This window comes from Eptesicus fuscus, chromosome 22 (assembly GCF_027574615.1).
Source record: "Eptesicus fuscus isolate TK198812 chromosome 22, DD_ASM_mEF_20220401, whole genome shotgun sequence".
NCBI lineage: Eukaryota > Metazoa > Chordata > Mammalia > Chiroptera > Vespertilionidae > Eptesicus > Eptesicus fuscus.
The window spans coordinates 10,585,927-10,601,085 of NC_072494.1; the positions used below are offsets into that span (position 1 = coordinate 10,585,927).

General features: G+C 34.3%; 1 protein-coding gene and 1 non-coding gene across 3 annotated transcripts in view; both read left to right on the forward strand.

Moving 5' to 3' along the window:
• Positions 1-15,159, forward strand: part of MAN1A2 (mannosidase alpha class 1A member 2) — a 60,754-nt gene that overhangs the window by 29,760 nt on the left and 15,835 nt on the right. For both annotated transcript variants that reach the window (XM_008147227.3, XM_028154165.2), the window contains exons 6-10: positions 3,155-3,249; positions 4,620-4,743; positions 5,753-5,846; positions 11,305-11,420; positions 12,549-12,765. In XM_008147227.3, coding sequence (XP_008145449.1) covers positions 3,155-3,249; positions 4,620-4,743; positions 5,753-5,846; positions 11,305-11,420; positions 12,549-12,765 — 646 coding nt within the window. The remainder of the gene's footprint in view (positions 1-3,154; positions 3,250-4,619; positions 4,744-5,752; positions 5,847-11,304; positions 11,421-12,548; positions 12,766-15,159) is intronic.
• On the forward strand, positions 4,774-4,876 carry LOC114233653 (U6 spliceosomal RNA). The gene has a single exon (XR_003619807.2). It is a non-coding gene; the product is annotated as a U6 spliceosomal RNA (small nuclear RNA).

A 15,159-nucleotide genomic window follows, 5' to 3' on the forward strand; every position in this document is an offset into this window, starting at 1 on the left:
ATAATTGAAGTTTCTTCATCTATGACAATGTGAGAGTTCACTTGAGAGTTGTGAGGTTAAGTTACGTGACAGTGCCTAGCATAGTACCTGACTCAGTAGATATTACTTTGCCTATCTTCTCCTTCGACTTTTTCCTGTGTGGTAAGTATTCTGTGTTTCTAATGAGTAGGGAATCCTTTTATTTATTTAAAAATGGATATATATTAATTTTTTAGGATATAGTCTACTCATAAAATAAAGAGAACATGTTTTACTTTTGTGACTTCCTCATACAATAGAAAATTACTGACCATTTTACTTTTCTCCTTGATCATTTTACATGGAAAGCTCTAATCCATATGTTTTAGGAAACCAACAATGAGTCCCTGAGGTCTGCTAAAAAGAAATAAAACATAGAAAAATAATTTGGATATGACAATATTCTAATACCAGATAGACAATAAATCCCTATGTCTCATATAAGCCAGAAAATTACCTATAACTTATAAAATGCTTCTCTTATAGAACATTTTACATGCATTTAATGGCAAAATGCTTCTCTTATAGAACATTTTACATGCATTCTGTGTTCTGGTATAAGGAACCAAATGAGGGTCATATGTCATCCTGATAAAGCATTCCTCTCCTGTTGATTTATTAATCTCATAAATGTGAAACTTTATCATTTTATTTTCTTAGAACAAGGCTATTTATATTACATATTCACAAGTTTAAAAATCTTGATGATTTATTATGTTTACTTCTACCCTCAAATATATGGCGTACCTTTTTCAGGATTGTCTCTTCTCATTATTTAATGGTTATCAAAGTGGCATTCTTTCCTGAATAAGGTAATAACATAATTTATGTAGATAACTGCATCTGAAATCTGTCAGAACGAGTAGAAAATTGGTTATGTGGAGTTTAATACATATTTCACAGATAATAAAAACAAAATAAAAGAAACACCACCACCAAAACACAAATAGTACTGTATTGTCTATGGGGTAAGGTCATTTCTAAATAAGTTCAGGGATGTTTTCTAAGACAAATAGAATATCATTTTTTAAAATCTAAAGTCCTTTAAGGAAAATTCTGAGTTAAAGAAAAAAAAAGATGTAGAGTATTATTTTTTCCTGGTTTAAATATTAGTCATTATTGTCCGACTGCACTAATTCTCATTTTACTTTTTGGAAACCTGATTTTGCTCCAAAAATTGCTGCTATTTTCATTGAAAATTCGACACTTTCATTTTCTACCGATGTACTGGTACTTGAACAAACATTCTACTATGCTTTGCTGACCCAGATAACATTTTAAAATATACTCTCCAACGTTTTCCTGTTAAATGTAAGAGTTCATGTACACTTTTGTACTCATTCTACATCTTTAAAGTCACAGAACTAATACCAATTCATAGTTGATGGCTATGGTTATGATTACTGGTTTGACAGATCAGAAGGGTTTGGAGTCACCTATCACAGGAGCTAGAAATTTAGGGGTGAAATCCAGGAAGGAGTGAGCAAGAGAGAAGCCCCCAGTTCTGTATACGTGACACTATGTATTTAGACCACATTGCTTTATTTCCCTGTATTTTTACAGAGCTATGCCATACTTTTTCTGCCTAAAGTAAACACTTATCCTTCCACTTCCGCCTGGTGAAGAACTTCAAGGCCCAGATTACTTATTATAAGCATCTCTGTTGACGTCAATTTACATACAATTAAATGCACCCACTTTAAATGTAAAGAAGCTGTTGGAGGGAATGCACATGATACGATATTTGAAAAATAATTTTGCAATGTCAAGTAAACATTTAAAATTTAAAATTCTCTCCCTAGCCAGTTTGGCTCAGTGGATGGAGCATTGGCCTGTCATTCTGAAGGGTCCTGGGTTCGATTCCGGGTCAAGGGCACATACCTTGGTTGCAGGCTCCTCCCTGGCCTGTGCCCTGGTCGGGACTTGTGCAAGAGATGTGTTTCTCTCACATCAGTATTTCTGTCTTTCCCTCTCTCTTCATATCAATGGAAAAATATCCTTGGGTGAGGATTAAAACAAAAAATTTTTTAGTTCTCTTTGAGCCAGTTTATCTACTTAGAATTATATTCCCTAAAAGTAACAATGTGGATATGTAAGGTATACTCAGAAGGATATTTCATTGCGGTAGTGTGTTTGTAGTAGCCAATATTTGAAAAGCCCATGAAGGGGGAATGGTTGAATAAATTAATACATCTCTTACTATAGAATACTGTACAAGTATAAACGTAAGTTTGATATATTTTAACTAGGAAAAATGTGCTTGCTGTGTGTGTGTGTGTGTGTGTGTGTGTGTGTGTGTGTGTGTGTGTTTTCCATACATCCAGTCAGTTAGAATGCTGTAAATAACTCATCAATTTGAGAGGATAGACTTGAGGCGTATAGGAGAACGTGCCATTTTCCTAATGAGGTATGATGACCCAATCTCAGTTTGGAGCCTGTAAGTCAATAGTTACAAAGTAGTGTACACAAACCTATCTATTTTGATATGCTAAGGATATTTGAAATCTTACAATGTATATCTTGGTAATAGTACACAATTTTAAAAGTTTAGAAACACTGGTATTTAGGTAATTGATTGTTTCAGGTACCAAAAACAGCAGCAATTGGGACCAAGGGATGAAGCATTTATAAATTTCAAATTAAACTTGGAGTGTGAACTCAAATGTTTTCTTTTCCTTTAATAAATTGATTAAGCTTTGATGGAAAATGTTGAGACATAAATGTACTTATAGTACTTCAAAGGTATTTATCCAAATAGGTTTGTGTCTTTTTCTTTTGTTTAGATATTTATACTAAGCTTGTATACCATGGATGAACATTTCATAGCCTAATGTTTTCTCTTAGATCTTTGCCAGCTGAAAATAAAGATACTATCAACACGAAAACCATATTCTTACCTTTCAATTAATTGTAATTTCAGCCCATTGCACATTGGGTAGCTTTCCTCAGTATCCAATTTACATTTTCCCTGATTGCTATATATGCTACATGGTACCACAGAGATGTCATTTTCACCCTGTACTTGCATATATCCAGTACATTTAGGTATGCATTGTATGAGAGACCAGCATATGGTGATGGCTATAATTTATGAATTGATTACTATAATTTATGAATATTCATGTTTTTATCTAAGATATTCAAGATTAAAGCAGTCCAATTGGCTGAGAAACTCCTTCCTGCCTTTAACACACCTACTGGGATTCCCTGGGCAATGGTGAATCTGAAAAGGTAAATTCTATTTGTATCTGGGTATTCTTGTTGTAGAATTCTGTTTTAACCCTTTGCACTCGCTTGCTTTTTCTCGATTCCTTTATTCTAATGATAACCGTGTCGAGTCACACTTGACATCCGAGTGCAAAAGGTTAATTGATCTATTAGAGTTTTTATTTAATTATGCATTTGCTCTTTCTCTGATGGGAAATATCTTCTATCAGATCTAGTCATCACTTGCTCCTTCTCACATCATTCAGTTCTCAGTCAAATTGTCTTTTCAGAAGCACTTTCTCTGAACATTATACATAAAGAGCCTGCCTGCTAACTCACCTTCAGTAGTACCCACTATTCTGTTTTTCTGTTTAATTTTCTTCATAACGAATACCACTATTTAAAATGGTCTTATTGCCTAACCAGTTTGGCTCAGTAGAGCATCGGCCTGCAGACCAAAGGGTCCCGGGTTCAATTCCAATCAAGGACACGTACCTTGTTTGCAGGCTCCTGGCTTGGGCCCTGGTGGGGCATGTGCAGGAGGCAACCAATTGATGTGTTTCTCTCACATCGACGTTTCTTTCTGTCTTTCCCTCTCCCTTCACTCTGCATAAAAATCAATGAAAAAATATCCTCAGGTAAGGATTAATAGCAACAACCCCCCTAAAATAAATAGATAGATAGATAGATAGATAGATAGATAGATAGATAGATAGATAGATAAAATGGTCTTATTTGTTTTGGGATCAGGAATGGTATGTGTCAGGTTCACTATCACATCTGGAGAATAGTAGGCACTTAGTATTTGGGAATAAATGACTTGTCCTACATAGTTACTAATATGTATCCTTATTTCTTCCTTGATTCTCACTTCTAGCACACACAAAAATCTGTTACTGGTACCATATTATTTTCAAAGATAGTGTAAAAACTGCACCAAAAAATTAAAGAACGTTAGGCGAGATAGTGATCATGTATTGCTAACTTTTTTTTTCCCAAGAGAGAGAGGGAAAGGGATAGAGAGATAGAACATCGATGAGAGAGAAATATCATTGATTGGCTGCCTTCTGCATGCTCTCTACGAGGATCAGGCCCACAACCTGGGCATGTGCCCTTGACTGGAATCGAATCTGGGACCCTTCAATCTGCACACCAATGCTTTATCCACTGAGCCAAACCAGCTAGGGCCAAAAAATATTTTAATAAAAAAATAAAATTTTAGATATAAATAAGCTAAAGATACAATAATTTTTAAATTTTTATTTTTCAATTATAGTTTACATTCAGTATTATAAATACAATAATTTCTGAGATATTTATTTAAAGTTTATGTATTCATTTAAAAATTATTTTGGTCTTTTTCCAATTCTCCTTTTCTCTTTGCTTTCACTTAGTGGAGTCGGGCGGAACTGGGGCTGGGCATCTGCGGGTAGCAGCATTCTTGCTGAATTTGGGACACTGCATATGGAGTTTGTCCACCTCAGCTACTTGACAGGGGATCCGGTTTACTACAAAAAGGTTAGCTCTCTTTCTTTTGTTATAAAAGAGTTGCTTTGGCAGCACATATGCTAACATTGGAATGATACAGAGAAGATTAGCATGGCCCCTGCACAAGGATGACATGCAAATTCGTGAAGAGTTCCGTAGTTTAAAAAAAATGTCCTTCAACAATTACAAAAAGACTTGACTGATGCTTAGAGAATGATTGCCTTTCTAGAAATATGTTTATTAGAGTTCTGGCCTTCTTTTTCTTTTTAAATTACCTAAAGAGATGGGTGTTTTTTTTTTAGAACATATTTAAAATATTTACTGTTATTTGAGAAGTTTTAATGACTGATAGGCTTTTTAAAAATCTCATTGTCATCTCTTTTCAACATTGTGCTGAAATTCCTAGCCAGCATAGTAAGGCAAGAAAAACAAAATGAACAAAAAGTTCAAGAATGGAATTGACTTGAAAAGGAAGGAAAAAAACAGTAATTAATCACAAATTACATGATTATCTACCTAAAATATTAAGACAGTCTACATTTAAATTATTAGAAATAAGAGCTTAATATATTTTTGAATATAGATATTAAAAATCAGTAGCATTTCTCATCATCAGCTACAAGAGGCAAGAAAGTGTCATTTTACAAAAACATACGTTACTACAGTCCCGGTGCATGAATTTGTGCACAGGTGAGGTCCCTCGCCCTGGCCAGCAGATTGGGGCCTATCAGTAATTTTGAACTGTATCTTTTGGTGGATTTATCTGCAGAGAACTTACATTTTTTTCATCTCTAACTGCACCATCAGTTGAATGTCATCAAAACTCCAGTGGCTTTTTGCTTTGTCTTTTTACTGTTGCTTGATTTTATATAATGATCATATGTCGTCATAAAAATGAGGCACTTTAAAAATAGTAGCTTTACTTGACCACTACACACACAAAAAAAGGTGGAGGAGGTGGTGAAGGTTCTGAGTGAGGACAAAACACAAAGCTTAGGTAAATATAAAGCCATTTATTTTTGTTAATTGCACTCTTTAGGTCATGCACATTCGGAAGCTACTTCAGAAAATGGATCGTCCAAATGGTCTTTATCCAAATTATTTGAACCCAAGAACAGGTCGCTGGGGTCAATGTAAGTATTTCTAGTACAGCTGATGCTTTGTTAAAAGATTATTTGTGTGGGAACTTTTGCTTGATGTAGTGGTAAGTATACTACATGTAGAACGAGAAGCCCCAGTTAGTGTCTAAGCCTGTCATTTACGAGTGCTGTTACCTTTGGCAGGTTTCTAATCTCTTGTAGTTTCAGTTTTTCTACTTGTAAAATGGTTAAAATATCAACTTTCTTATTATATTTATTTCATCACAATAAAGAATTGCAATAAAAATAATCCTTTCATCCCCCCAAATAAATTGAAATTGCTTTTTCAGAATACATTGACTCTCAGCAGTATTAATTTTGAGGATGTTATAAAAAGCTATTCAATTGTTATTGGCAAGGGGTCTTTAAAATCCTAGGGGAGTTGCTCTTATATCCTTTTTAGCAGCTGCAGCCCTTACTAAATTGTCCAATTTGTTCCTTTTAATGTTTCATATATTTTATATCAGCTTCTGAAAAGTACATCAAATTCCATTATTATCTTTGAGCAGTATACATCTGTCATATCTATAAATAGTCTGCAAAACAGAGAATTGAACTGAAATTTAACAATTCAGCTTTGGCTAACTATATTGTAATTAGAATAATGATAATGTTTGTGACATGCACATAGCAATCACAGAGAATAATTACTGGTAATTACCTTCAGGAAAAGTTCTTGGCAACAGATATAGAAGAGTATAGTAAGAAACCTAGATTTAAAGGCACATCATTAGTATTTTTTCTTTTTTTACTTTATTTTTTTTTTGCTAGTTTTCTAAGTACAATGCTTAGCCTATGCCATTTAATGATTGAAGTGAAGAAAATATAGGAAATTGGTCATTACTAACTTATTAAATTTTATACTAATAAATTAAAAACTGTGGGAAAACAAGAATGGGTAAAATATTTGAAGTTAGAAGACTAATTCTGGATTTCCCACTTAATAATTTACATGTTATTTAACTTTTCTGTGCCTTTGTTTTTTCATCTGTTCTAATTGTACTTATTTAATAGGATGGCCATTTGGATCATATTTTTAAGATAATATATCTGAAAATGCTTCATAAACTTTAAGCACATGATATAAATATTAGTTTTTAATCTAGAATTTTTTATAAAACACTTGAGTAAATAGTTTCTGTTAGAAACCTGCCATTAACTTCATGACATGCTGACACAAATTATGTGAATCATTGTTATTTATTTGTGTTTTATAATGTGTTATCAATTTCTGAATATCGAGGAGCTTGGAGAGTCATGTTTCATTGAATTCAACACCTAGCAGGCATGGTTCAGTGGTTTAAGTAAGAAGTCAGACTACTGGGTGATAAATTCCATAGTTATCATGGATCTCAGGCTTCTGCTATGTGTTCATTTATTAAGCATACTAGAGGCCCGATGCATGAAATTCGTGCATGGTTAGGGTCCCTAGGCCTGGCGCCGCCCACTCGCCGTCCCCACTCTCCTCTGCTGCCGCCGGTCGCCTCCCTCTGAAGGGCGACCAGCAGGGCGATGGGGGGGTGGCCCCCCGCTGGCACCTGCCTTGGCTAGCCTGGGGCCTGCAGGTTGGGGGCAGCTCCTGTGTTGAGTGCCCCCTGGTGGTCAGTGTGTGTCATAGCAACTAGTCACTCTACTGGTCATTCCGCTGTTTGGTCAATTTGCATATTAGGCTTTTATTATATAGGATGATCTTCCACTGGAGCAATAGCTTAAGGAGTTGGAGAGATCCTGTGAGCAGGACTGTTACTACATCCTATAACCTGAGTAACATACAGCTAAACCGTAAACTCTTGCAATAATTCACAGATCCAAAAAACATTTCTCCTAAGCAAACATGATGTTTGCTTTTCCCTGTTTTCTCCCACTATTTCACCTCCTTTAATTCTGTTATATTTTTAATCTTGTTTACTTTCCTGATCATTTGTTCTTTTCATAGATCTACAATATAGCCAGAGCACAAAGTTTTACAAAACCCTGTATGTTATTTTGATGACTCTTCTCTAAGTGTTGTACGCCAGAGTACCATTTATATCCTTTAGTCACTCCATTCTCTCTGGGTAAACTCCCATGGCTCAAATCCATTTTATGTATTGATGACTCCCTAATGTATACCCCTAACTTAGTGCTTGCTCTGGATTTCTGCATATCTGATTGCCTGTTTATCATATTAATTTAGATATCCAACTGGCATCTCAAACTCAACATGCCAAAATTCAAACTCCTTTGAGGGTCTGGCCTTCATTTCTTCTTCCCTTCAGTTAATTAGGTCTTCAGTTCTCTCCCACAGTTAATATCACCCCTGATCTATACATCCTCCACAATGGCCTCTTATTGATGGCTGCTGACTGATCAGAGTGGTGGTTGCTGAAAGTTGGGGTGCCTGTGGCAATTTCTTAAAATAAGATAACAATGAAGTTTGCTGCATCAATTGAATCTCCCTTTCATGAATGATTTCTCTGTACCATGTGGTGCTGTGTAATAGCATTTTATCCACAGTAGAGCTTCTTTCAAAATCAGAGTCAGTTAAAAGATCATCTTGATAAGGTTAATTAATAAAACTATTACAATTTATAAAAGATTTTTTTTGTACCACCTAAAATCATCTTGAATAACACAGTGGTTACAAGCTTAAAAGTCCAACACCAGTAAGAAGTACTAGAGTAAACTAAGATTCTCTAGACTCCCACATGCTTTGGTTTTTATTCATGATTGAGCAGTGGGAACAAATTAGGAGACAAGGGAATGAGAAATTCAATATATATAACATTAGCTAATTGCAGAGATATCCAAAAGGAAGTAAACTTACGAAAGGTTTATTAGGACTTCTGCTTCATGGTAGAAGATTGAGCTATAACTCTACCACTGTGGCCAACCATCCTTTCTGAGACTGCAATGAAATGAAAGTACAGAAATGTAGAAAGGAATCTATAATAATAAAAGCGTAATATGCTAATTAGACCGGACAGCTGAATGACCTTCTGGACGTCCTTCTGGACGAAGCTGCGGTGGCGGGGGCCAAGGCAGAAGCGGTTAGGGGTGATCAGGCAGGCAGGCGAGCGGTTAGGGATGATCAGGCAGGCAGGCAGAGGAGGTTAGGGGCAATCAGGCAGGCGGTGAGTGGTTAGGGGTGATCAGGCAGGCAGGCGAGCGGTTAGGAGCCAGCAGTCCCGGATTGGGAGAGGAAGGTGTAGGCCGGGCTGAGGGACCCTCCCCTCCCCGTGCACGGATTTTGTGCACCGGGCCTCTAGTAATCACATAAGAGTAAAGAGATTTGGAGGCAAGTTGAGAGATCATAACGAACAAGATATTTCAACAAGCTCGTAGAACACATTCTGGCTGGGAGTGGGTGAGTAGATCTAAGAACAGTATAATCTAGAACAGTGATGGCGAACCTATGACACGCGTGTCAGCACTGACACGCGTAGCCATTTCTGATCACACGTGGCCGCATGCCGAGGATGAAACATTTGCTGCTCTTGAGATTGAAACATTTGCGACTAGAGTCTTGGAGTTAGTTTTTTCCTCAAAGTGACACACTCCCCGAGTTATGCTCAGTTTTTTTGGCGAAGTTTGACACACCAAGCTCAAAAGGTTGCTCATCACTGACCGAGAACATACTCCAAGGGGAACTGTTGTAACTACAGAGGTTCATAAACAATAGGTACAAGTATTTGAATTACATGAGTGAAAAGTAGAACTAAAAGCAGGTATTTGTTCAAAATCATTATAGGGAACATGGGCTTGTTTAAGGTGTAAGTGAATTATTAGAGTACAGGCAGACATATTGCCTGAAGTGAATGAGGGCACTTTCCCCCATTTATTACTTTCTATAACAAAAGATGACTTAATTACATAAGACACATGTATTTTGATAAAATGTAAGCATATAAAGTAAAAATCGAAGGGCTCCTTTTTTTTAGATGTAATCATTGTTGACAGTTATCTTTTCAAACCTTTTCTATGTGTACAATAGCATTCTTTAAACACACAATTCTTTAGTAGTATCAAACTATGTTGTTCTGAAACTTGCTTTTTTGCCCCTTACTCAACAACATACAATAAATATCCTCCAATATCAGGTTACAGATTTGCCTGATTCTCTTTAATGATTTCATGGTCTGCTAGAGTATGTATGTATGTTTATACATAATTTATTTAGCCACATTTTTAGACATATGAGGTATCTTACTATTTTACTAATGGAAATAGTGCTGTGATGCATTTAGATCGGTGTTGTGTATTTGTGTAAGTGTTAGTGTAGGGTAATTCCAGAACTAGGAAACCTAGATTACATTTTGATAGCTACTAGAAAATTGCCTTTCAAATTCCAGCAAATATGAGCCATATCTTATCAACATTGTTATTAATCTTTTAAAATGATTGCCCATTAAATAGACAAAAATGGAATCTCATTGTTTTAATATGCTTTTCTCTGATCATTAGTGGAGTTGAGTTTCCTTTCTTAGGTTAATTATCAACTTGCATTTTGTTGTTGTTAATTGTATGTGCCCTATGTTGGTTTTCCTTCTGTTATACTTAAGTTTTGTTTACTTTTAAATCATTAATCCACCACAAATTTATTTTTGTGAGCTAAAGATATAAATATTAATATGCATTTTCTCCCAAACAGATAGACAGTTGTTTCCATAAACCCGAATAGTCCATTTTCCTTCAGTAATTTGAAAAACCAATAATATATTAATGTAATATGTGATATTTTTCTTTTCAAGCAGGGATGATGTGAGTTTTGAAACAAAGCTTGAGGGTGTGGGGCAGGGTTTATAGAAAATTAGGAATAAAAGAGTATGGTTGCCTTGGGAATTATATTGTTAAATCGGATAAGATTAAAAGTATGGATGATATGTCATCAATAAAAATAAGAATATACCTAGGGCAAACAAATATGTACTAATAGCTATATAAATAGTAATCAAGGATATTGATTCAACAACTTAATGTATTGTGCAAGGTGATATTACAAAGGAATTCTTGGGCTTCTTTTTTCTTTGTAGATTTCTTTTAATTTACTGCCTGCTGCACAGAATTTACCATTCACTATTCTATAGAAAAATGAGCTCTTTTCGGTTAACATCAGATTTTAGTATGTCTCTCACATTTAATCTTATAGCTTATATAGTTAAAACCATTAATATATGAAAGATAATTATTTTCCATAATGGAAATGTTTGGATGTGTGACACTATGCAAATTGTGTGACTGAAGAAAAAGACTACTATGTGAAATACATCCAGCAGAAGATTTATCTAGAAAATTGGGTATATGTAGAAGAGAGGGATTACATTATGCTCTTACTGGACTAAATTTGAAGTATTTTGGAAATAGAGCTGTCAACATAATTTTTAAATAGTCATTTTAATTTAAAAACATTATGTAATTGTCTTCTGTCTTCTCTTTTCTTCACCTCCATCCTTCTCTTTTCTCTTTGTTACAGATCATACATCAGTTGGCGGGCTGGGAGACAGTTTTTATGAATACTTACTGAAAGCATGGTTGATGTCAGATAAAACAGACCTTGAGGCAAGAAATATGTATGATGATGCTATTGAGGTAATTATGCTCAGAACACTTAACCAATTTAACATAAGGAATATACATTGTATTTGATAGTGACAGATGAACATCTTCTATGCATTTTATTATATGCATTCATTGTAGGGTTTGTTAAGTTTTTTAATATAAAAGTCTTAATATTAAGTGTTCCTTTATTGTGGCATTTTAAAGAAATTATAGAAGAAATTTACTGTAGCATATTTATGAAAATTTATTTTAATTATTTTTAGTTATTGCCTATTGAGACTAGAAAAACTTCTGACTTTACATGCATTTCCATTAACATTTCTTCTTTCAGATGACCCATTGAAGGTGTATATTGAGAGCCTCTGGGTAAATAATAAGGGCAAAACAGTATATAGTACTTCCTATGTGCCAGGCACTGTTCTAACCGTTTTACATATGTGAAGTAATTTAATCTTTACTACACTTTGCACACGAGGACTTCAAGGCCCGGAGAGTTGAAGTAACTTTATGAGGGTTGTACCAGTAAGTGATGGAGCCTGGAACTAAACAGCCTGGCTCCAGAGCCTGTGCTCTTAACCACGGTTCTATGTTTATATAACCTCATACCACAGGATTGTGGCAGTTTACATTTGGAGCAAGTTTCATTCTTGGCAACACTTACATAAGATATTTCCAAGCAAAAACTGTGAAATAAAATAGTGTGTTAACCACTTAGTATGTTATTTGGTTTCTGATCTAGTGTAAACCTACCCCTTTAATGATTTTAATCACTTTTTAAAAGTTGTATATTTTGTATATACTACAAAGTATATATAATTCTGACTCTAGTCGTTGATCAGTACCTAGAGTTACAGTTGTTTGTTTTTAAATTAAACAAAGGTTATTATTTTCTATTTTATATCTTTACCTTTTAGGGAATCAATTTTCTATAGTTGTTTACAAAAATACACAGGAGTTGAACTAGTATGTGGCATGTATTGCTTTGCTCATATACAACTTGATTACTCCAAAACTCATTGTAAATTAAGCCTTCCAATTTGGAAAAGTTACTGCTTTATGGAGTCTCATATTAACAAGGTTTTATAGTCAGAAGGATGCAGTAAGTTTGAACACTAATATTTTGCTTCTGAAATTTTGAATATCTACTCTTTCTTGTAGGCTATAGAAAAACATCTTATTAAGAAATCCCGTGGAGGCCTTACTTTTATTGGAGAATGGAAGAATGGGCACCTGGAGAAGAAGATGGGGCATTTGGCCTGCTTTGCTGGGGGAATGTTTGCACTTGGAGCAGATGGTTCCAGGAACAAAGCTGGTCATTATTTAGAGCTAGGGGCAGAAATTGCACGTACATGCCACGAGTCATATGATAGAACTGGTAAGAATATTAATAATGCTGGCTACTTAGTCCAAAATAACTTACAAGTTAAAAATATGTCCAGAAATTAGAAGGAAAATATATAGGCATTTTTATTTCAAAATCGTTATTCTAATACAGTAAATTATTTTTATTTTTCAATTTTTTTATTAAGGTATTATATGTGTACATATCTTACCATTGCTCCTCCACCCTACTCCCATACATGCCCTCACCCCCCAGAGTTTTGCGTCCATTGGTTATGCTTATATGCATGCATACAAGTCCTTTGATTGATCTCTTATCTTCCCCACCTCTCCCTAACCTTCCTGCTGTAATTTGACAGACTGTTTGATGCTTTACTGCCTCTGTATCTATCTTTTTGTTCAAGTTTATAATGTTCTTTATTATCCATAAATGAGTAAATTATTTTCTTAAGAATTTGAATTTTAGTTCTGGAGATGTGTTCTGCATCTGCTACTGTTTTCTGCTACTGTTTTTGTTGAGGTAGGGCATTTTGGGGATGTATGAGATAACATTATTTTCCTATAGTAAGAATCCATTTAGCCATTTTTTTCAGCTTCTATGAAAAGTTACATAAAAGGACACAAAATAGACCAATTTAGGTTATATGCCTTGCCTGTCCTCTTGTGAAAATAAAAAGATGATAGTAGTTGTATTGAATATATAATTGGTGTCTAGGTAACCAGTAGTTTCTTAGTCAGTTCATCAATAATTTTTGAGTTGTTTGTTCCTTTAACTAAAAGATCCTCCAGCATTGCTTTAGGCAAATATGTAATATTTCTGGGCTTCATGTCCTTGCCTGGAAAATGTGATGATTCTCAGTGGTGACAATAATTGAGAATGAAAAATATATTTTTTATGTATAAAGCATAGATATACATATAGTTATAGATAGGTAAACAGTATGTATTATTAACATTTCATGAAAAGAGAAGGCAAATCGGTTTTTAAAAAGCCTGAAAATATGGTTAGAAAAACTGGGTTAGACCTTCCAAGGTTTTCTCTGGCTTAAAGGTGCATGTTTCTATATGAAATAATGGATGATGAATTCCCTGAAAGACTAAAAACCAGTGATTTCTATTTGTGATTTCAGAAGTTGAATTGTTTTTTATATTAAATAACTGAATTTCTCTTTTAAGGATAATTTACCATCAAGTACCATGACACAAATACGATTGGCATAAAATTTATTATGGTTCAAAATCTGCCAAGTTATTTTGATATAATAAGGAATTGAACTTATGATGAAATTGACCCTGCAATTTCCTCATTAACTAAATCAAGGATTTCATTTCTTAACAAAATATAGCTAAGTCAAAAGGACATTGAAACAGATCTTACTTTAGGGAGTTTAAGTGTTGGTATATAATACATGTATAATCAGTGATCTAAGATACAAATAGAAGCTAAATTATATTATGTTGATATAGAATATATACATAAAACAGAGCTCAGATCAGTAAGACATTGAGGACCAGAATGAACATTAAGTGTTTATTTATGTTAGGACCCATAATAAGGCTTGTTATGCAGATTTGGACCATAAATCAAATAACAGATGAAGAATAATAAGATTTCATAATACAGCAGACATAGTAAAAATATGATATCATAGTTATTATAATTAATCATTCACTCCTTTAAACATGGAGCACTTATTATATGCCAAGCATTATGCTGGATGCTTATAGGTTAAAGTATTAATAAGATGTATTTCCTGCTTTTGAGAAATTCATAGAATACTAGAGTTATGAAAGAATTCTCTGTATTTCTGATTTTCACATTTCATAATGACATTGCTAATGTTGATATGAAACACTGTGATTATGGAAAGAACTTGTGAACTAGGGTTCAAAATTCCCTTGTTTTACTATATATTATCTGTGAGCCTTAGGCAAACCTCAGTTGCTCCATCTGCAAAAAATTGGGATATTAGTACCTACCCTATCTTCTTCATAAAGTTGTGTTGTGAATATAAATTAACTTAAAAAAATTCAGTCAATGAACCTGTGACCCTCTTTGTCATGGTATCCTGCAAAAGATTACTGTTGGATTTGTGTACTATATTTTCAAGTCTTCCACTGTTTTTTACTTATCTTTAATCTCAATTTAGATACATTAATTAAAAAGTACGATCCTAGTTCTCTTCATTTCCTACCAGGTCATTACATCTTCTGCTGTGTTTTCTTGTAGCTATGCTATAATTTTTTGGCCACTGTGTTTAAGAATATCCATTCACTTCTTAGCAGTTATTCTAGCTAAATTCATATGATAATTATTGCCTTGGAATTTCACTTTCATTTGTTGTTGGAATTAGAGTTAACATTAGTCCAAAATTTGGTAATCTTCATATATTTCACCTTATTGATGAGCATGGCCTACTGCTTACCT